The sequence below is a fragment of the Mastigoproctus giganteus genome, chromosome 7 (assembly GCF_048544385.1).
Source record: "Mastigoproctus giganteus isolate SK-2022 chromosome 7, ASM4854438v1, whole genome shotgun sequence".
Lineage (NCBI taxonomy): Eukaryota > Metazoa > Arthropoda > Arachnida > Uropygi > Thelyphonidae > Mastigoproctus > Mastigoproctus giganteus.
In genome coordinates, this window is record NC_143581.1 from 231,853,490 (window position 1) to 231,877,332 (window position 23,843).

The 23,843-nt window shown below is 38.2% G+C and overlaps 2 protein-coding genes across 2 annotated transcripts in view; one reads left to right on the forward strand and one right to left on the reverse strand.

Moving 5' to 3' along the window:
* The window catches only part of LOC150083767 (leucine-rich melanocyte differentiation-associated protein), a 92,885-nt gene extending 77,282 nt beyond the window's left edge, over nt 1–15,603 (reverse strand). The window contains exon 1 of the mRNA XM_090377475.1: nt 15,509–15,603. Coding sequence (XP_090233601.1) covers nt 15,509–15,529 — 21 coding nt within the window. The 5' untranslated portion in view covers nt 15,530–15,603. The remainder of the gene's footprint in view (nt 1–15,508) is intronic.
* LOC150083768 (nucleolar protein 6-like) lies at nt 291–10,633 on the forward strand. The gene is given in 5 exon segments (XM_090377716.1): nt 291–356; nt 8,291–8,455; nt 8,458–9,102; nt 9,210–9,706; nt 9,907–10,633. Coding segments are annotated over 5 exon segments (2,100 nt in total).
* Nucleotides 15,604–23,843: the final 8,240 nt, after the last annotated feature.

Consider the following 23,843-nt stretch of genomic DNA (forward strand, 5'->3'; position numbering starts at 1 on the left):
ATTTTATACACACACTTATTCATTGACGCACCAACAAGTCTTTTACGATAAAAAAATATAGAGGTCGCTACCAGTTCTTTTGTTCATTGGAAAATCCATAAGCAAAACATATGTCAGCATAGCTGATAATGGTTATCTACTGTCCTTGGTTCAATAACTAAAGTTACGTAGCAACACCCTTTAAGAAATATTAAAAAAACCATCTACCTATGGAATTAAATTTCTCTTTCACTCGCTATCAGACGCTACAGTTATATACATAGATTGCCAGGAACAACGAGCGAATAGTCATGTACGACAGCGGATTTCTTGGTTTAAATACTAATATGGAGTTGCAAAAACAACTGGCATTCGAAGTAAGCAATGCCTTCTTGCGTAACTGGGCAACTTCCGCCGCCTATTGTAATCAGATTAACACCCAGATAAGCGGTAAGCCCTTCCTAGAAAAGAATTTATAATTCCCTGACCCTTTGAACTCAATCTGCGTAACAGGCTTAAATCATTTTACTGCCATTTCATGCACTCACAATGTGGTGTCACTAAATGGGTGAAACGGACTCGAACTGAATAGTTCGGGAACACGTGCAGGGGCCGTTGAGCTAAGAGGAAATTCCGTGGTGGGATCGACCCCTGCAAGTAGATTCCAAGCAGCAAGACCGACTGAATATATAATCGCACAAATCTTAAACTTCATATCTTACTTTTTTTTCTAAATTTGTGACAAAATGCTGCTAAGAAGATATAAATTTATCAAGGTTGTTCTTGACCGGAATTTTTTTCCCTCATTCATAGACCAAAACAGCTGAGTCTTAAAAATCCCAATCGAGAACAACATTGAGCTACTTTAAAAATTATGAAGCTGCTCTATTACCTTATAAAGAGCACTATTAAAAAAAATGAACAGCTTTCAATTGATTTCTACCTCAAATATATCGTTTATTGCGTCTATTTTCTTCTATCAACAACTCGCCCCATCCTCTCCCAATGCCGAGCCTCATACGTTGTCTTTTTGGAATTACTGGTTCATTAAACTTAAATTATTTGTCCTTCATGAGCATTTACAGTCACTAACTCTCCGCGATCTGCGAGGAATAACAAGTTAAAAAAAACGTTGAGGGTGGGCTCTTCAAAATATTTCCTGGGCCTCCCTTATAGATATTGAATGATTCAACGGAAATTGAATGAATTGTTACTACCGGATTATATACCAGGACTGTCATTGCCAATAAATGACGGTATCAACGCTATCGGACTAAAATATGTACATGTATCCAACCAACATGTTGTAATACACACACAGCTTAGCAATTGTACCCGTAGCAGTGTCGATCTGTGAGGATTTTACGTACAAGCCGAAAATTTGGGAACTAGGGTACAGCAGTATTCAATATTGATCAATGACGCGGAGAGGAACATAAACCCTACTCCTCAAGGCATGAAAAATATCTCAAACTCCAAAAGGTATAATAATAATATACTGTATCCTTATTGCAATCAATAGTAATATATATGTTACACTGATGATTGATACAACACCCATAACAGCAATGTTAGAGTTAATAATAATTATTATTCAGTTTATTGCTTTATACATTCACCCAATGGCGAATTACAGGCTACAGAGGTGATTGACGGGTTATTAAGGGACTGTTTGTCGATATGAACATAAATTACACAAATTTTAATTAAATGAATAATGAAAAGGAAGAGGAAATATTAGTAAGACATACGTAAGCATAATGACAAATAACACAAACAGGATATGAAAATTAGGAAGTAGTAGTCAGCAGAAAGGCAAACCAAATATGGAGCGAATACAAAAAATCAGTATTAAAACAGGAGGATCTAACAAAAGAGTAGGGAATTATAGAAGCAATACCTTAGCGAAATAATTTAGATAAAATGTCAATATGATCAAATTTAAGTGGCGCTCCCTTGATGGCACCAAGTCTGAATTGAGTGAAATATCACTATAAATGGAAACTCAAAACCTACCACAATGCTCGACGATTACTGTGAAACAATATAGGTCTGGGCGGATAGCACAGTGGTATCGTCACCGTCCTCCTCACACCGGGTGGAAAAGGCCCGGGTTCGAATCCCGTGGTTGACGCGAGGAACTTTAATGGGCTTTTTTCACTCCGTGGCTGAGTTACTCGGACTCAGGAGTAGATAGCAAGGTTTTTCCCCAAGAAACTGGGGTTTTTTGGTCCAGAAAACAGACAAATCGATCATAGAACGCAATACTGACATAAGACACAGCACGGCAGATGGATTTAATTGTTCGGGTGGCTTAAAAATAATAGCTTGGTCTTGTGAAACTATATAAATTATGGCAATTAAAATATTGTCTTAATTTAATTTAACATTAAAACATAACAATTAAGACAGTCTTAACCCGATTCCCATCCTATTGTTTATTTTGTTTCACATAGTGTTTGGGGGGTGAGGCGCCACCAGTGGTTTCCCACAATTGTGCCTTTAGTACTCTTGTGAGGATAACAGTACTCTGTAAATGCCAGAAGTATGTGGTGAGTGTGTGTTTATGTCAGGTTCTGTTGTTCTTCTGGCTTCTTGGCCGCGGGACCGCTGTTGGGACCTCAAGTGCCCATACACACCACTAGGAGGTGAGCCAGGCTGTACCACAGAGAAGTATTGGGTAGTACAAATTGCTTCTCTGACTGGTCACCTAAGCTTCCTGGACGGAGACCAAGTTAAAAAAATAATAATAATAAATAAAAAAAGGGGGAAGAGAAGAAATAAATAAATAAAGGGGAAGGGGAAAAAAGAGAAGTAAAAAAATGAAATAAAATAAAGGGGAGGAGAAAAAAAAGAGAAGGGAAAATAAAATAAAGGGGAAGGGAAAAAACAAGAGTTTGTTGCCATGAGGCCAAGACAATCTTAGGAGTAGAAGAAAGTCCTATATAAGTTCTTATTTTAAATTTGAGGGGTGATCCTAATATCATAATTTTTTTAACCCCCCCCTTATTTTGGTTGTTGCTGTTGTTAATATTGATGTTTTTTGTATTTGATCTTTACTCGGCTTGCGTTTTTGCTGATTACTTCCGAATTTACATATCGTACTTGTGTTATAAATGAACATACTATGTACAATGAAATTAATATATAGAGAATCGTTGTCTATAAAAAGGAGTATTCTAAAAATCTGGGTAAATTGAAAGAGGTTCTCGTATAAGTGTTTTAAAGGTACATTGGTAGTTTTTTAAGTTACTAAGTGTTCATTTCATTCTACGGTCACAGAAAGTAATCATCACTGCTTCTTTGGATGAAGTGGGCTTCGTAGTTGATTATTCACTACTGGGTATCTTATGGGTTTGGATATAAGTCAAGCAACTCAGCAATACAGGTTGGTTGTCTTGGATTATTCTTCCGTGCTTTATTTTCAGTTAATTTGTGAGGATGTATTTGAAGTTCATCGAAGAATTAATGAGGTTCTGTTTATACTCCGGAATGACGACTAAGACAAAGGAGTCAGCAACCAATTATTTTGAAGATAAATACAGTCATTAACCGTATTTAGTAGCCACGTGGGTTCACACTACAGTCAACTCAAATGCGTGTGCAGCAGGCACCCACGCTGACCACTCACTTACTTCAGGCAAATCTCAGTCGACATGGATTTAACCAGGTCGAATGATTGAATCAGTAACCACATTCCAGCACTATACCAACTCAGCTATCGACAGTATCTTGGAAACATTCTACCGAGGCAGGTGAAATTGACGAGTTTTATTCTTTAGGGAGGGGGGGGGTGATGTTCTGTGCGCTCCTATAACGGGATCTGGGAGTTCTGACAATGCCATTCATGTTGGGATCATCTGTCCTCTTGGTCAGAAGTTTTCTCAGCATGGCGATATTTTTTTTTTTTTTTTTGCAAGAACAAAGAGCTTCCAAGGAGTCATGTGCAGGTTAGCATGCAACATCGATCGGAAGATGGTGAATGACTTCCCTCCAGTCTATGAGATGGCCATCTTTGTCGATTTTGAGGAGAGTGCCTTTGGTGGGAGAGTTCCCTCGGGTAACCTAGACTGGCAAACTGCAATCAATATCTTTACAAAGTCATAAGCTCCTACTTCAGTAACAGATCAATTCAGGTCACTGCTCAACGCCTGTCATATTCAAAATTTATAAACAGAGATTGCCCACGAGGATTAGTGCTAGGACCACTCCTTTGGAACTCTGTACTTGACCAGTGGCTCACCAGAAGCTTTGACAACTGCGTCAATTTCGCCTCTGCAGATGACTTGCTTATTTGCATTGCAGGAAGATCCAGGAGAACCCTTGAGGACCGAGCAAAGACTGTCCTGATAATGGACCCTCACAAATAAATTAAAAACATCAAACGCAAAAACAAAGCTAATGATCTTCAAAAACAGGTTGGATTACCGCAGATCCCCTAAAGTGCTTATTCACGGGAAGAAAATTCCATATGTGGCACAAACTAAACACCTTGGAATAATATTGGACAACAGGCTCAGTTTCCAACCACACGTGAACAGTTTAGCAAACAAAACCAAAGCCTTCACTGCAGCCGTCATCAGGATCTCCAGTTCGGACTGGGAACTCACCAAAAGAACCCTATCTCTCTACTATAAAGTGTCTTCTTGCCAATTGCCTCTTATGCTGCTGGGGAGTTGTGACTCATCCGGTAAAGCGAATGATTAGAGGCCTTGGGGCCCAAACGACCTCAACGTATTCTCAAACTTTAAATGGGTGAGAAGTCCGACTTGCTTGACTCGAAGCCCGGACGAAAGGATGTGAGTGCCCAGTGGACCACTTTTGGTAAGCATAACTGGCGCTGTGGGATGAACCAAAAGCCAGGTTACGGCGCCCGATGCGAGATGTCCGATGTCTCGCATCGGGCGCAGTAACCTGGCTTTTGGTTCATCCCACAGCGCCAGTTCTGCTTACCAAAAGTGGCCCACTGGGCACTCACATCTCATAGAGTCACTAACAGTAAAATCCGGGGAAAACTCCTTTCCATGCAAAGAACCATGCTGCTTGCGACACACCGAGTACCAAGAACAACCTCAACTAATGCACCGCAGGTTCTATCAAGGGCCCTTCCCCCTGGATCTATATATATAGCTTATAGAGGCTTCATCTACAAACACAAAAAAGGCCTACCAACCTCACTCCTTGGAATATACCGCAATCCGGCTACAAATATCAAACAGGAAAAAATAAACCTATGGAATAAACTGCTCTCCCTTTGGCAGGTTAGATGGGAGGAAAGTCCCAATGGAGAGGTCACCAGACTTTTTATCCCGGATGTCACCTTTGCCATGAATAAGCCGCATTGTAATTGGTTCTACCCATCCATGAGCGCATCTTACATCCTAACAGGACATGGTGCTCTTAAAGCGAAACTGTTCCAATTCGAACTTGCGACAAATCCTCATTGCTCTTGTGAGGAAGAGGAATCCTGGAACCACATCCTATTGTCCTGCCCCAACTACGAAGAACAACGGACAACACTTGAAAATAAGGTTCAGAACATCTCAGAAGTCAATCTTAAAGTCTTAATTGAAAATGCGACTAACTTTCAAGCCCTTCAAATCTTCACCAACGATGTCTTCAGCAGAAGAATGAAGATGCTTCACCACACTGGATAATTCAACAAGCTCTTGCTGAGCTGTTCCCTGCGTCACATACCAGCATGCTGGATTCTTTTGATCTCTGAGGTTGTTCAGAGATGTCAACCACTGGTGGTTTTTATTATTATTATTATTATTATTTTATTTATTTATTATTATTAATTTATTATTATTATTATTTTATTTATTTATTATTATTAATTTATTATTATTATTATTATTTTATTTATTTATTATTATTAATTTATTATTATTATTATTTTATTTATTTATTATTATTAATTTATTATTATTATTATTATTTTATTTATTTATTATTATTAATTTATATATATTGTTTTATTATTTTTTTCTTTCTGCTGGTACTCAGGACTGGGCATCCTGAGTACGGGATTGCTGGCATCCCTGGTATTGCACTACATCCGGTGGATGCCGGATTTTAGCGCACTACTGAGGGGCGGATAGTAGAATATGCCTGGCTCCACGTGCCTTGGGATGGGCATCAGGCAGCAGTTCCTCAGGTGTTGGCTGCTCACATTTCAGGCCCTGCTTACACAGATTCTGTAGTCAAGACAGAGACAATTTGCGGAGATGGACCCAGGTTCTGGAGCCGCTACAAGCAGACCACACACATAAATGTCCTTGAGTGTGTATACATGCATTTCTTTTACTTTTGAGTCTTGAAAGTTTTGTTGTGTTTTACAATTTTGTAAGAGAAGCTCCATTTTCTGCTGGAGTTTCTTCAGCAGTGCGTAGCACACGCTTCTTGATTAGACCGGGGTTCGAGCCTATCACCACCAAATACGGAGGATGCGGAAAGGTCAGGGAATGAACACCGCATATCCCGGAGCAATATGGCCTTAGTTGCTAATGCTCCTAAAAACCAAATACAAACAATCTCTCTCTTTTTTGAAGACATGGTACGGTTCCTTTTTCTTTTAGGTTTACAGCATCGGTTGTGTGCTAAAGCAGATTACTAACGTAGCAAATAAAGTGTGCGATTTCCAGTAATTTAATCAACGAAGTTATGCAAATTAATTGCAAAAAAATAATAAAAATCAATTTTTATTCAGTATCTCCAGTATATTAAACATGCGCTTTTTATCTTTAAGAAATATATATTTGGTTTGAAATATATAATTATATGTAAATTGTAAACTGGAGTATTCAGTATGTTTCTTATCTGTTTATAAATCCAAAGATTACTGAGAAAAATTGTTCATGGCGTGACGTTCCTTTTCCTCCCTCTCATAAGTGAGACCAACTAACCTGCATCTAAATGGAAGAAGCCCGGAAATTTTTCAAAGGTCTTTGACCAGAATCGAACTCCGGTCCTTTGGTACAGCATGTGAGCGCATTGCTGCTCTAGACGTGAACCCCGCATATCTAGGTTGCTATTTCGGCTTCAGGAGGTGCAGTATACATGCAAATGTGAACAGCCGCGACAGAGCGAACTACAGACCTTGTGAGCAGAGTTCGAGTGGAAGTTCGAGAGACGACCTACTAGGGTTCATATATCAACGACCCCACATTTTAAAGGCAGCTATTTAAAGTCCTTCGATTATCATAGACAATACAACAAAATAGCAACAATAATATCCAGAGTGGAAATATTGCAACATCATTAAAAATAACAGAAAGAGAAACAGTGAACAATGAATCTGAGCAAATGAAGATGACGTAATGGTCTCTGCCAAATATCCGGTATATAGCAAAGACGAGCCCATTACCAAGAAAAGGAATGAGCTGTTTAATTAAAAAGGAGAATCCCAACATATCAGTGGCGTATCCTGGGGGAAAGCAGGGGGAGTGAATGCCTTATTATCATATGATGAAAACTATAAAAAAATTATATATAATCAAACAATTGGTGCCTATTTTACCCCTTTGCTTCCCCTCACTTCAAAACCTGGTTGCGCCACTGCAACATATACAATTTAAAACTCCAACGAGGCCTCTTTTATAAAATTTATAATTATCTCCGTATATGAACAAATGTATGACTTCATCCAGCCTTATACTTGCATGAATCTCAACCACAGGATAATTTTTAACATTAGTATTAGCATCAGAAGAAGCATATGATGCAAGAAATAGCTTATATAGCATCAGCCAAAAAAAAAACACACACACACACTTCCCATTTCACCATTCATTCGTCCAGTTCTTGAATTTATTCAAACTATCAGCCTCCACAACGACAGATGGAAGTTTGTTCCAACAATCAACTACAAGATTTGACAGACATTAAATAGACCAACTGTCTGTTTAATGAAAAAAAAATTAATAATAATATTTCACGGTTGAATTCTTTAGAAATAAGTTTTTCTTACATTCGAAATATTAAACTTATATACGATGGGGTCGTTTTGTACAGAGACAGTTCCAGGATGTTCTACAGCGGGAGGTAGTAGGTGAGAATTTTTTTTTTTTAGGAGCATTAGCAACTAAGGCCATATTGCTCCGGGGATATGCGGTGGTCATTCCCTGACCTTTCCGCATCCTCCGTATTTGGTGGTCACGGGCTCGAATCCCGGTCTAATCAAGAAGCGTGTGCTACGCACTGCTGCTCCTGCCCACCTGACTACAGAAGGACCATACAGCGGGAGGAGACTAAAGTATTGTTCCGCGGAAAAATATCTTTAATCATCATATAGTAGTAAACAATCCAGATTACTCTGATCATAAGGTGGGGAGATATAGCCCATACCTGTGACCCCTGGTTTCTCAAGATTTCCAGATTTATTCCACATAGAAATAATGTGAGACCAAGCTGGTATTTTCAGAGTGAAACAACAACAGATTCTGAGACACCATCACCATATTATACTACTGTACAAGTATTCTTTCTGATATAATGATGGTTGAACTTCAAGAATTTCTTTCTACAGAAATTGGAAATTCTGAATGTTTGAAAGATGGCATACTGTGACTTAAACTCTGGTTGTTTCAGTATTCCCTACACGAGGACTTAGATGGTTTCACTGGTTTTCTCATGACAATGTTTGCAGTATATCTGGTATTTACCCAAAAGATTACACCACTTAGTTCTTATCAGGTTTTTAGGAATTCACTAATGCTACTGGCTGAGTCTACATTTGCAGAAAAAGGTATTTCCTTGGCACAGTCAGTTAAAGGACAACCAGAAATGAAAGATTCCAAAGATGCTTTCGAAGTTGTGTTTCTAGAATCATCGGGATATTTGAACCTTGCCGCTTCTCTTTCAAAGGCAAAATTATATCGGGTACAGCATGAAGCACAACTAAGTCTCAAGTTTTTTGACTTAAATCCAGAAGAAAGTGCTGGTGATTTGTTTCCAAATGAAATATCATTCTATAGAAAATTTGACCATCTGATCCATTTGAGTGATCTCTCTCAGATGGGTAGAGCAGTCTTGTTTCTGAATATGGAATCCAAAATTTTGGATCATAATGGTGATGCAGTTGCTGTTGTACTTTCAAATCCAAAATTTTGGATCATAATGGTGATGCAGTTGCTGTTGTACTTTCAAAGATATAATGGAGCTTTTGAAGAAAGGGCTGGAAGACAGAACTTTTGTTATTAGATTATCATTATGGATTTACCACAAAGTGGTCAATTCATGATCCTCCACCACATCCATATAAAAAAAGCAGAGTTAAAATTGGAATATTACTCAATCCAAACAAATATAATAGTATCCTTACAAGAGGACCTGCTGGTGACAGTCCAGACACATCTGACTTACGAAACTTTTGGGGGGAAAAATCTGGATTGAGAAGATTTAAAGACGGAAAAATGTGTGAAACTGTTCTCTGGCCTGCAAAGAACTTATTAGAGCGACGTTTAGTGATGTCTCATATTGTTGAACATATTTTAGAAAGGCATTTTCATATTAACGATGCTACTGTGCAGTATATTGGGTGTGAACTTGAATCTCTGTTACATATTCCTAACCTCAAGCTACCAGCAGAATGGCCGCCATATGGGTCAGGAGATGAAGTCCAGCAAGAAGTTCTTAATACCTTTACTTCACTTTGTAAAGATCTTAGAAAACTAGATGGTGTTTCACTGCCAATTACTTCCATACAAGGGGCCTCCGTAGCCAGGTGGGCAGGAGCAGCAGTGCGTAGCACACGCTTCTTGATTAGACCGGGGTTCGAGCCCGTGCCCACCAAATACGGAGGATGCGGAAAGGTCAGTGAATGACCACCGCATATCCCCGGAGCAATATGGCCTTAGTTGCTAATGCTTCTAAAAACCAAATAACAAACAAAACTTCCATACAAGGAATTTCACCTGTTTTTAGTTTGACTGAGGTATTTCCACGTTTGCCAACCAGCTGTTTGCAAAAAAAGCATCTCAAATTTATCAAGGATAACAGAATTATACCAAGGAAAAGGCCAAAGAGGACACCAAGATGGATTCAACCGCTAGAAGTTGTTATGCACTTCGAAAAAAGTGGTAAGTGGCCAGATGATTGTGACACTATCAGATATTTCAAAGCTGCATTTCATGTTGAATTTGCAAAGCTTCTAAAGGCCCAGCACTGTGTTACTGCTATTCCACAAGAAGAGTATCTTGTTGTCCTGAAGAATGGCTATGTATTTAGAGTTAGTGTAGCTTGCCATAAAGAAATTACATTGCAGATTATGGCAGATTACTTAACAGAACCTTGTATTGAGCTGTTAATGGCATATATTTACCTTTCTCCTTATCCTTTTTCAACTCCAAGCTCTTCCCAAGTAGGATTTCTTCGTTTTCTTTACTTATTATCTGCATATGATTGGGAAGCGAAGCCACTTATCATTAACTGGAATGATGAGCTTACAAATAAAGACTACAGCAAAATTCAGAAAATGTTCAATGTAAAACGGTCAACTCTTCCTGACATGGTCATTTATACTCCATTTGATCTTAGTGGATGCTTGTGGACTAAGAAAATGCCAACCTATTCAATATTTCATAGACTTAAGAGTTCTTTCCATGGAAGGATTGAAAATCTTAGAACATCAAATGGATCAATATCAGGGTGATGATTTTAAGAAGACCCCTGGTTCTGCGTACCATCCAGAGACACTAAATGCGAATCTGCAGTTTTTTTTTCTTTCATTAGCCTCCGACACTAATCCATTTTCTGCAAATCGGACAGGTTGCGTATTTCTTAGCGCAACAACAGCTAAACAGAAATATGTAAATACACTGAACAGAACAGAAATCCTTTCCATATTAATCCGCAAAGACTTTCTTATCACAAGAAGGCTATATCTGACACTTCTAAATCTATCCAAAGCATTATATATATATATATATACATCGCACATTCATTAATCTTTCATGTTTGTCATCACCATAGAAATGAAAACAAATCTGGTGATAGAGGCGTTTTCTTTTACAAGTCGTGAGACGAACTGATATTCTAATACAATAGAATCATAATAATTTATGGTAAGGAACACGACTTGGCAGACGGCAATGCACTCAACTGAAATGAATTTTCAGTGCATGAATTCTGTAACCATTCGCACATCTGTTAGTAAAGACATCTTTCAAAAATACACTCAGTTTTTAAAGGTTAGTTTCTTGTGCGTGTGTCCTTGGAAGGTTCATTAGGTGCATTTTACGCGTGCAATACCGCCGTAAATTTTCAAAAAGCAAATTACAGATAGCATTATAGAGGTAATAAAAAGGAATGTAATAACGTTCCTTCTTTTTGTCACTTTTAATAAGTTTCATAAACTTTTACGATGTGCGTCATCGGGTTTAAACTGAAGCGTAAACAATCTTCGAAGGAAATGGCACACAAAAGCAAACTTACCAACAACAAAACTGCATCAGCGCAATCACTTGCATTACTGAGAGTCTGGAGATAAGGCTCCTTTGACGCAAACCCTGCTAGAGAATTTAGTTTACAATGTATGTAAACCAACTCACCAGTGAATAACAAATGTTATACAAATCCCGCTTTCGTCATCACCAAATGAATATCGCAGCAAATTTACCCCCAGGGGCTCACATCTGGTGAGTATGGGCTTGGCACACCCAGGGTCCTGAGCTGGATATCACCATTCTTATCTTTCTTGGTGATTCCCTTCTACTTCTCTCTCTGGGTAAATTCAGAAATTTTTTTTTTTTTGCCTGGTGCAGCATAAGCCTCAGGCTTCCTTGTACCATATGGCTAATAATAATAATAATAATAATAATAATAATAATAATAATAATAATAATAACAAATCAGGGTTTCGTATGTCGTTAAAAAAGTTCATCTGTAGAAACGGATCTAGGGACCGCAAATTTATAAATCTTTTCCTGGTTTATATGTAAATATTGATCTTTATTCACCTAGCAGGAAAAAGGAGGTGATTGTCCCTCTGTGGTCAGCCACAGAGGGACATAAGGCAGTGGTCAGCCACGCCTTGAGTACTGCGTACAGGTCTCGAGGCCTCATTTAAGTTCTGCAAATTGGAGCGATTGGAGAGTAGGCACCTGCGAGGTGATCTAATTCAGGTGTATAAGATTTTGAATGGGTTGAGCACGCTGAATTCTGATGGGATCCTTCCACTTGTTCAGATTACGAACCTAAGGGGGCATAAATTCAAATTAAGAAAAGACAGATGTAGAATAGATGTGCGGAAATTTGCCTTTAGCCAGCGGGTGGTTAATTGCTGGAACAAACTTCCATCTGTCGTTGTGGAAGTTGATAGGTTGAATAAATTTAAGGAGGAACTGGACAAACATTTAGAGGGAATTGTTTTGTAATTTTTTTTTTTTTTTTTTTGCTGATGCTGCATAAGCTCATACGCTTGCTTTCTTGCCACTACTGCCACTACTACCACTACTACTACCTAGAGAATAAACGGCATACACAGAGGGTTTTACAATTAACTAATAATAATTATTCTTCTTTCGTTTTTTTTTAAACATTATGTTTCATTAAGAGTCATGAGAGAGGCCAAAAGCAGTGGCGGACTGGTCAGGGTGTCAGCTTGCCTGATGGCAAGTGGGTCCCCTTGCAATAACATTAGACAATATGTTAAAAATGTTAATGACCTTTTAGTAGTTAGAAAATATAATAGAAGTTCCAATATTATTACTGTATGCAACTAAAATTTACCTTGTATTACTATTTTAATAAAAAAAATTTAATAAAATCATTTTTATTAAAGGGTGGCCCCCCCCCTTTGTCTCTTGGCAACCAATATTTTTAGACCCAGTCCACCATTGGCCAAAAGTTTATATTAATAATAACATTATCATTCTGTATGTACTTCGTCTAATTGCCTTAGAGACTGTCCCGATTAATGTACCCAATTGCCTTCGCCACCCAAAGTCTAAGGTTGTCTCCTCACCGGTTTAGGCAACCACCGACGAAGAGACAATCATCGGTGGCGTTTCGGAGTGTTGTCTCTTACGTGCGGTCTCCAGTCTTGAATACGATATCCCAAAAGTGATTTAACCAACCTCTTGTACTTTGTATGATTTATAACCTACAGAATCGATGTTAAACACACTACAAATTATGTGATATGGGCCATGCATTTGTTCGGTCCTTATTTCTCTTGAGGGATCCTGTAAACCAAATAAATTACCTTAACATATTATGGAAATGCAATTATACCTCAGGGGGAACATTTAGGGCTACTTGGTCAGGTGTGGTTTAACAAAATTATTTTGAAGGATCGAAACTATCTTTGTTTCATATTTTATGTGATTACTTCTGGAAGGCTAAAAGTTTTGTGTGCCAACTATGTCGCTTAATGTGGGGGGGGGGGTGAATCTGAGGAATTACTCTCAATATCTACGTAATACTTGTTCTTTCAAATTAATTCAGTAGTCTGTTCGTTTGGGAGGACCAAACTTCAGTCTGAACTGAAGAAACTTGTGTAATAAAGGCAAGTGTTATTCCCTAAGTTTAGAAGTTTGTTGGCCCCAGTTAAAACGGAATTAAAAAATAAAAGATTCCTGGCAGCAGCAACATGTAATGTAACTCAGTATGTAACTGATATATAAAAATTAAAGCAAAGGCTACTTGAAATAGTATACAAACTGTACGTGTGAAGAGGAAAATAATAGAAACCTAACAAAGAATTTGCTGTTTAACTTTCAGTTTTGTTCCTAATGGTTTCTGATAATGTCTTTTCGTGTGAATACTTTTCTGTTACCAAGAATCCAGGGATTCGTGATAATAGAAAAACCGATAATGTTAACTTATAAGACATCGCGGTAAAAGTGACCACAAATTAGAAGAAGATGAGGTAGGACTGAAGATGGTAAAGAGACCAAGGAGAAATGAGGTATGAGATAAAGTAAAAGAGAATGAGGAAGGAGATAAAGTAAGAGAGAATGAGGAAGGAGATAAAGTAGCGGAAAGGGTAGAACACTTATGCAACCTTGGAAGTATTATCTTCAAAAAATGGTCGAGCAGAAGAACGCAAGAAAACCAAAATAAATAAAACAGTGGAGAGGGAAGAAATTGGCGAGCTAGGGCTAATCTGGAGGGTAATCTTTATTTGGATTGGAAATATGCAAAAATACAAAAGAAATAACGAATAGATTAGAAAAAAAAATTCATAAATAAAGCTAAGATTTATATTAAATTTAGCGATTGGTAGTATCAAATGAACATTTATGCGAACTAAAAACCTGATTGTTGTTGTTATTCGGTTTTAGGAGAATCAGCGACTAAGGCCATATTGCTCCGTGTATATTATCTGTAAACTGCACATATTCTGAGGTTGATTTTCTGTTTTGCTGGACGAAAAACCCAAGTTTCCGTGAGGAAAAACCATGCTACCCTCGCCTGAGACCGACTAACTCAGCCACGTTGTGAAAAAGGCCTATAGAAATTCCTTACGTCATTGATGGGACAAGAACTCGGGTCTTTTCCACCCGGTGTGGGGAGGACGGCAATCATACGAACTGTGCTACCCACGGGGGCCAAAAACCTGAAAGAGAAGAAATAAAAAAAGGGGTATACTGGCGATACATTTAAGCACCGCGCGGGTAGCAAGGTAGCACTGCCTTCGCTACACCGGTGGAAAAGGCCCGCCTTCGAAACCTGTTAATGAAGCGAACAACATATATTCAGGCCTTTACAACTGATACTTTGAGAGGCAACATGTATTTTAGACAATAATACTAGGCGGATCTGGGCGAGAGTCTTGGGGGACACCAAAGAACAGAACACAGATGAGATGTCAATGAAGCGAGTAATTTTTTCATTGTGTGGCTAAGTCAATGTGAACAGATGTGAACAGCAAGATTCTAGCCTCCCCCCCCCCCCCTGGAAACTTGAGTTTTTCCACCAGCAAAACAAGAATTGAACAAACATACACAATTTATGAATATATTACACATAGGCTGATAAGTTCGTTCTCTGTTGGATGTAACATAACAGATTTTTTTTTCTTTTTTTTTGATACATTTAAGTGAGAAGTAGCCTATATAAAGGTGATAAGACAGAGTCGGCAGTGAAATGCACTCTAAAGCAGGGCTGCCCATTCATTTTATGGGAGTAGTACAATGCATTTCCTAATTCATGTTTCAATACCTGGAATGTGCTCCAGGGTTACAGACGAGAAAGGAGCCTGGAGGAAGGCAATTAGAGAGAGAGAGAGAGAGAGAGAGAAAGTTGAAGAAAGAAGCTAAGAACTGAGTTATACGGCAAAAATTTGTCAATGGACTGTGTTCCACCTGAATGACTGAATTAAATAGAAAATAATGCAAGAAATACAAACCCATCTGATAGGGGCTAAATTGCCATAACAGAACGAGATTATAATGAAAATAAAAAATATATATATATATAATTATTGTTATTGTCAGAAACTCTTTTAAAGTCATTTGAGACGCATTCCTCGTGACTTTAAAAACAATGCATTCCTTCATCCTATCTGACGATCACTACTTACCTTCGTATTACCTTTTCCCATAATGGCAGCTGATTTTGCTACTTCATTAAAAAATACTTTCTGAGTGCTCCAGATATCTCAGAGTTGAACTTCTGAAAGCACAGACGTTACTGCTTAAGCCAGACTTGACAACTGATACTTTGATAGGCAACGTAAACTGACAATAGTTGAAATGCGAGACAGAGTTTGAGTTAACTCTGATATGTGTCCTTCGAATAAAGCAAACTTATATTTCTATAATCGATATAAAAAGCTTTAATTATTTTTAGCATCTTCATTCTAAGTAAGCTTTTATTAATTACTTTTCATTTTAGTTCCACTCTTCATAGTCCATTCTTTAATGCTTTCTCGTTTTCACTTCCATTTCTTCTCCGATAAACTTTTTCAAGGCCATTAAGAGCCTATTTAAATTGAATCAGAATGGCCATCAAGGCAATTATGATTCAAGTTAAAAAACATTTCGATTATGTGCCCTCTACTTCCTTCCAACTTACACCAGAAAATTATTAAAACACATCAGTACTAGCAAGCAAAAAGGGTTCATACACAAGTGACGCGAATAGGTAAACAGAAAAATGAAAACAGCACAATTACTGAATCCAGTTTCTAATATTTATTTAGTACTGAAATTGGTATCTAATAAATAAATGGAGCGATACATTTCGAGGATTAGTTGCTGGAAACATACCGCATCTGGATCATCCAAGGGTAACTATATCCAAACTTTGTATGGCGATGTCCCCATCTCAACAAGGTTTGATTGTATTGTCTACTCATCTGACATGGTGAAAAAACCATATTTAATATGAGTAATCCATCTATTTTTAAGTATGTATTCGTTGCCACATTACATTCTCTAAACGTTGGGTGTGAAAAACCACTAATAAAAACCACATGAGTTCCGAAGGTTTTTCACTACTCAGAAACATTCATAACTGTTTGCGCTATAAGCTTCCATATATTTTAAATTCAAATTGTTATTACTTTAATTTTGAAAGATTTTTCAAAAAAAACAAAAAAAAAAACAACGAGATATGGAAAATTTTTCAGGCTCGCCCAATTTTCTCTGTTCTTTGCAAAATTGTGTTTTCCATATAAATCCAGTTCTTATATTCCCTTTGTCTTGTGAGCTCCTCCGATCTTAGGCAGTTGCCCAAGAATACAAACAGAAACGTTACTTTTTTATTTATTTTTTTTTGACCCAAATAAGTACTAAATACGTATGAGTGTCCTAACACCAAGCACTTCATGTTGCACGTGTCTAATGCAGTTGCGGTTCTCGAATCTCCTCCATATCCTCTGTTCACCTGTGGTACGGCAACCAGCCGAGCCAGTCATGTGGGATGTGTTGGCTTAATGTATATGTAGTGAAGTTGTATTTTGTTGGAGTGTTGTTATGACTAGTGACTTGAGCTACCAGGAAGCAGCGATCACTGGAAGGCTGTTTAAAGTGTAAAGTGTAAAGTGTGTTTAGGGTCAAACGGCACCAGGGGTTCTCCCCATCTGCGCGTAGTTTACATTGTGGGTGAACCAGTTGACTGGAAAAGCCAGAGATTTAAAAGTGTATGGACTTTGTATATGTGTGATGCCTTGTACCGTTGTTCATCTGGTCATTTGGCCGTTGGGCAGCTACTGAGGCCCAACGTTGCCCCACTTTCGCCCCGTGGAGGCAGACCAGGAACCCAGTAGTCCGTTTGGAAGGCTGTTTAGTGGGACCCCTCCCTACGAGGAGGGCCACCTACTAGTATCCTCGTATTGAGTTATTCCCCTGTACGAAGTTCAGGGTCTGCGCGGATAGCACAGTGGAATCGTCACCGTCCTCCCCACACCGGGCGGAAAAGGCTCGAGTTCGAATCCTGTCATTGACGCGAGGAACTTTAGTGGGCTTTTTTCACTCCGTGGCTGAGTTAGTCGGTCTCAGCAGTAGATAGCAAGGTTTTTCCCCTAGAAACTGGAGTTTTTTCGTCCAGCAAAACAGGCAAATCGACCATAGAACACACGCAATTTATAGACACAAATACGGGTTAATGTATTAAATTACGGGTAACCCTAATATAGTAATAGTAATACCCTCCTGGCACTTTGCCGTCCCGGGGTGGTTTCCTTATGGAAATAATAATAATAATAATAATAATACAATACAATACAATACAATTTTATTTATCAAGAGAATAATAATAATAATAATAATAATGTCCGAAGTTCAGGATCTGCGAGGGTAGCATAGTGGTATCGTCACCATCCTCTCCACTCCGGATGGAAAATGCCCGGGTTTGAATCCCGTCGATGATGCGAAGAACTTTAATCGGCTTTTTTCATTCTGTGGCTGAGTTAGTCGGCCTCAAGCGTAGATAGCAAGGTTTTTTTCCCCAGAAACTGGAGTTTTTTCGTCCAGCAAAACAGACAAATCGACCAGAGAACACATGCAATTTACAGACAAAATACACATAAGTGCAAATGTAATCAATTACGGGTGACCCTAATATAACACTTTTTTTTTGTTCCGAAGTTCAGGAGGCAATTCTAATTCCAAAAAAATAATAAAATATATCAAAAACCGACCGATGATCTTGCGGTGGGAAAGTATTTGAATTTTCCAAATGCAAAGTAAGGTCATGAATCGTTAGTGTACCGTATCTGTCAGTTGCGTGTATTGTACAGTTGGCTTAACTCTTTAGTGGGATGAAAAAGGAGAAAATACCACGGAGCCATTGTCTTCTCAGTGTGGAAAGAGAGTGATTACAACCACAGTTCTAACTATATTAACACTGAGTACAAGGTCTAGATGAGTGGTCGTATAGTCACCTCAGATCACAACTTAGTGCTAGTCTCTTCTCCAATAAAGCCTCTCGCTTATGGCCATTCTCAGCCTCATGCTGTATATAATTTCTATATATATATTTCCTTGGTTAGATTATTGTTTTAAATTCTTCTTCTTATCCCAATGTCTGCACAGATCGTGCTGGTGTAATAATTCTAGTAGGGATAAAATCTGCTATTCCGTATTCCACCTTAAAGTATTTATTTAAATTTAGTTTTATTCTTTATTTAAATTTAGTTTTTTCAATGACTGTGCAACGGCTTCCAATATAAGACTGCAATATATAGAAATTGAATTGTACCCAAAGCTTAACTTCATTTTCTCTCTATACTACAGCTAGTTACAATTGTAGAACTGTTATTAATCAGTCCAAACTCTACGCCCTTGCGGTAGCACAGTTGGGCGTAGAGTCTGGTAATTACCGTCTTCCCCAAACTCCTGGTGGAAAAGTCCTGATTTTGAATCCCGTCAATGACGTGAGAATGTTTATGGATCTTTTTCACAGTGTGGCTGAGTTAGTCGGTCTCAGGGTAGCATGGTTTTTCTTCCAGCAAACAGCAAATGGATCACAGCACACATGCAATTTACAGACATATTACATACAGCGCAATATGGCCTAAGTTGCTGATGCGCCTAAAATCCTATAACAGCCAACCGAACTCAATTTTGAACAAACTAAGAGTAAAAAAAATTTGTTCCTATGCAAATGATAGTCTGCCATTCTGGTCTCTTAACAAGGATATTGGCCGCAACTTCTGTCCGTTATAATCCCACCTCTATTACAATCTTATGGTTATAGTGCCTCCTAAGTTAGATCAAGCTGACCGACTACCATCCAACTTTTTTCCTAACTGTTGTAGCAACGATCTTGGTATTAGAAGAATTCTGAACAATCTGGACCAAGGAAGTTCCAGTTCTTGTGGCATTTCTCCAATTATTTTCAAAACTGGAGATCCTGAAGTTGCTCTTGTTCCATATTGCCTTTTGACATTTTGTTATTCCACTTGTGTTTTTCCTCCTGGTTGGAAATTTGTTCATATACAGCCAGTTCCTAAAAACGTTGCCAAATCCGTCCCTTAGCTCTCTCCCATTTCACTTACTTCTACTCTTTCTAGAGTAATGGAGAAGTCCAACAACCGCCAATATTTAAATATTTCGAAACCTTTCATCTGATCAGTGATCCAATAGGTATTTCCAGTATAGAACCACGGTAGTGTATTGATTTATGTTACCGATCTTAACCTGAATTCGTTGGAAAACATTGGGGAAACTCAAGTTGCTCGTCACATTACTAAGGCTAATTCAGCAGAAATGGGCGACGATATTACTCTGTACATTTGTACAAAAATGGGGGAATTACAGATGCTGTCCTTCTGAATTAGCATCTGCAATTCCCCAACTCTCTTCCAAACCAATCCAAATATACGTTACAGCCAGCCCACATCCATTCCCTGCCCAACTCCAACTTCACAGAGCCAACCTTTTTTCTTTCTCATTTATCTCTTCGACTTCTGTTTTCGGGAACAACCTTCGTTCACACATATTTCCCCAAAATTGCAATCTACCGAAATTGAAGTCTAATGTGAACAAGTTGCTTCTACCTTCTCAACCTTCACCCATACACGGTGCTGAGTACTATAGGTTCTAATATCTTTCATAAAACAATAAAGAGTTCTAACAGTTTTTTTTTTTTTTTTTTTGTCATGAACCTGAGTTTCTACCCAGGCGGAACAGAGATTCCTGATCGTGTTAGGCTGTGTTGCGTAATTTTTTTTATATTCGTATGTTTCTAATAATTTATACAAAAGCGCTCGTCGATATTGCACTGAGTTAAATTAAAATTCAGTAACTAGTTGGGGTGGAATAATGCTTGAAGCATATTTTCTCGACCAATATTTTACAATCGAAAATACAATATTTGTAGCTTCATATTTACAATTTTAATATAAGCTAAAATACAGGCCCGTTTTTTCTGCATCTTAAGACGTCTTAAGATTCAGAAAAGTCTTTAAAAGCATTAAATTCTTATGACAATCCTAAATTTTTTTAGAAAGATGCATATAAGTTTGGATAATGTGTTGTAGTGGAAAAATCCATCTTTTTCATTATTGATTTAAATTATAAATAATTTAATAACCAGTTGAATATTACACGTTCTTAGCGTTTTTTCACCAACCTTTCATGAAATAAAATAAAATAAAACACAACAAATTCCCGATAACTATATTTACAATAACCTGTATTTACAAAATTAATATATACGTATTACAATATTAAAAGTATTAAAACACAAGATTAAAATGCATTAAAATATACTAAGTTAAAAGCGATAAAATTCCGTAGCTTTCAAAGGCTCCAGCCTTCTTCTTCAGCAGTATTCTCTATTATTCAGTACACCTTTAAATATCAGCAGGGTAATGGTAGACATCACATGTTTTCATTCTCACGTGTTCCGCTCTCTTGCATTGTGGAACCGGAAGTGGCTCGAACGGAAGTCGTACGGAACCGTTTATCCTTTTTTAGGATAATAGTCTCTAAAAGGGGGTGAATCCGTACACCCCTATCCCTATTAATGTTAGTTGTAGAACTGATCCGCAAACTCTCGAGCCACTTACGGTCCCAAAACCTATGCGCCCGATCGGTGATAGTGGCATCGTCTGGGGAGATCTGGTGTTGCTTCTCCCAAAAATGCTCGGCCACGGCGGACTTGCCATACTCCGCATTCCTTATTGCTTTTTTGTGTTCCCCCAGACGATCTTTGAGACGACGTTTTGTCTCGCCTACATAACATTCCCCACAATCCGGGCATCTAATATTATATACGACCCCACTAACATCCTCTTTTTGAATGGGGTCCTTAACTTGAGACACAACTGTGCGCAGTCTTCGTCCCGGAAGCTGCACACAGCGTGTCTGATATTTTCTTAATACTCTAGTTATATAATCCGTCAAGCCCGGATAATAGGGAATGTATGCAGTAGATACTGGTATAAAAGATTCATCTCTCCTCTGATTTTCATTAATAAATTTATCTATAATCCTCTGGGGGTAACCACATTTAGCCAGATCCGCCGTGACACGTTCATACTCTGCTTTCCTATCATCGGGGTTACTGCAATGTGATTTCGCTCTATTAATTAACGTTCTTATCACACTGTTCCTATGATGGCTGGTCAGGGCTGAATCATAATGCGTATATTGTCCTTTACACATCGTTTTTCTAAAGACTTTTGTCTTTAACTGCTGGTCTTCCCTACAGACCAACACATCCAGGAACGGGAGAACTCCTCCATCTTCAACTTCCGATGTAAATTGTATGAATTGGGAGAAGCCATTTAAGATATTCAACACCTGATCTTCACTCCCCTTCCGAATAAATGTAAACGTATCATCCACATACCTTTTCCAAGGGCGCATAGGGAGAACACTAGCATTAAATATTCTGGTCTCGAGCTCCTCCATAGCTAAATTTGCTATAATTGCGCTAATGGGGGAGCCCATAGCTGTACCATTAACCTGCTTATATATAATGTTATCAAAAACCATAGTGTTACTTGAGAGGCACAATTCTATACCCTTCCTGATATCTTCTGGATTAAGTTGTGTCCTAGTATTTAGGGTAGTATCCCTCTGTAAGACTATGTTTGCACACCACACTCCATGGTCAATAGGAATACAAGTAAATAGCGATTTTACATCAAATGATATCATAATCTCATCCTCTTCTATACGCTGATTCCTAATAAAGTGCACAAATTCTTTACTATCCTTGATACTATAATCAGAGAGTCCTACTAGTGGAGACAATAGTTTGGCTAGAAAACCCGAAAGTGCATACGTCGGACTACCTATAAATGAGACTATAGGTCTGAGTGGCACATCTACTTTGTGAATTTTAGGTAAGCCATAAAACCTTGGCATTTGGCTACCTGTAGCATGTAGTGTCCAATATTGTTCTTTAGAAATCTTATTAGATTTAAGCCAACTCTGCAACATTCCGTTCACTTGTCGCTCCAAACTAAGAAGTGGACTCTTCTGGATAACCTTATATGTTGTCTGATCTTCTAATAAACTCAACGCTTTATTCTTATACACTTCTTTATTAAGAACTACCGTTGCTTTGCCTTTATCAGCGGGTAAAATTATAATACTATCATCTTGTTTAAGGCTTCTTAATGCTAGTTTTTGCTTCACATTATGATTCAGCCCTGACCAGCCATCATAGGAACAGTGTGATAAGAACGTTAATTAATAGAGCGAAATCACATTGCAGTAACCCCGATGATAGGAAAGCAGAGTATGAACGTGTCACGGCGGATCTGGCTAAATGTGGTTACCCCCAGAGGATTATAGATAAATTTATTAATGAAAATCAGAGGAGAGATGAATCTTTTATACCAGTATCTACTGCATACATTCCCTATTATCCGGGCTTGACGGATTATATAACTAGAGTATTAAGAAAATATCAGACACGCTGTGTGCAGCTTCCGGGACGAAGACTGCGCACAGTTGTGTCTCAAGTTAAGGACCCCATTCAAAAAGAGGATGTTAGTGGGGTCGTATATAATATTAGATGCCCGGATTGTGGGGAATGTTATGTAGGCGAGACAAAACGTCGTCTCAAAGATCGTCTGGGGGAACACAAAAAAGCAATAAGGAATGCGGAGTATGGCAAGTCCGCCGTGGCCGAGCATTTTTGGGAGAAGCAACACCAGATCTCCCCAGACGATGCCACTATCACCGATCGGGCGCATAGGTTTTGGGACCGTAAGTGGCTCGAGAGTTTGCGGATCAGTTCTACAACTAACATTAATAGGGATAGGGGTGTACGGATTCACCCCCTTTTAGAGACTATTATCCTAAAAAAGGATAAACGGTTCCGTACGACTTCCGTTCGAGCCACTTCCGGTTCCACAATGCAAGAGAGCGGAACACGTGAGAATGAAAACATGTGATGTCTACCATTACCCTGCTGATATTTAAAGGTGTACTGAATAATAGAGAATACTGCTGAAGAAGAAGGCTGGAGCCTTTGAAAGCTACGGAATTTTATCGCTTTTAACTTAGTATATTTTAATGCATTTTAATCTTGTGTTTTAATACTTTTAATATTGTAATACGTATATATTAATTTTGTAAATACAGGTTATTGTAAATATAGTTATCGGGAATTTGTTGTGTTTTATTTTATTTTATTTTATTTTATTTCATGAAAGGTTGGTGAAAAAACGCTAAGAACGTGTAATATGAATATACCCAACCTCAGAGGCCTATTTGAGGAACCAGTTGAATAGACAGGACAAAACAAACTACATATTTGATCAAAAGAATTTATTTGTTTATCTCTTAGTGTCAGAAATCGAGTGCCAAATAATAAAAAAGCGCTATATCCGATATCTTGAATAATCTTAATTAATAAACTGAATAATTGATGTTAGCAGTTCTGTTGTATTCACTGAAACGAGTAGTTCATAAATTTACCACCATTTCAGGATGGTGTTAGTTACACTA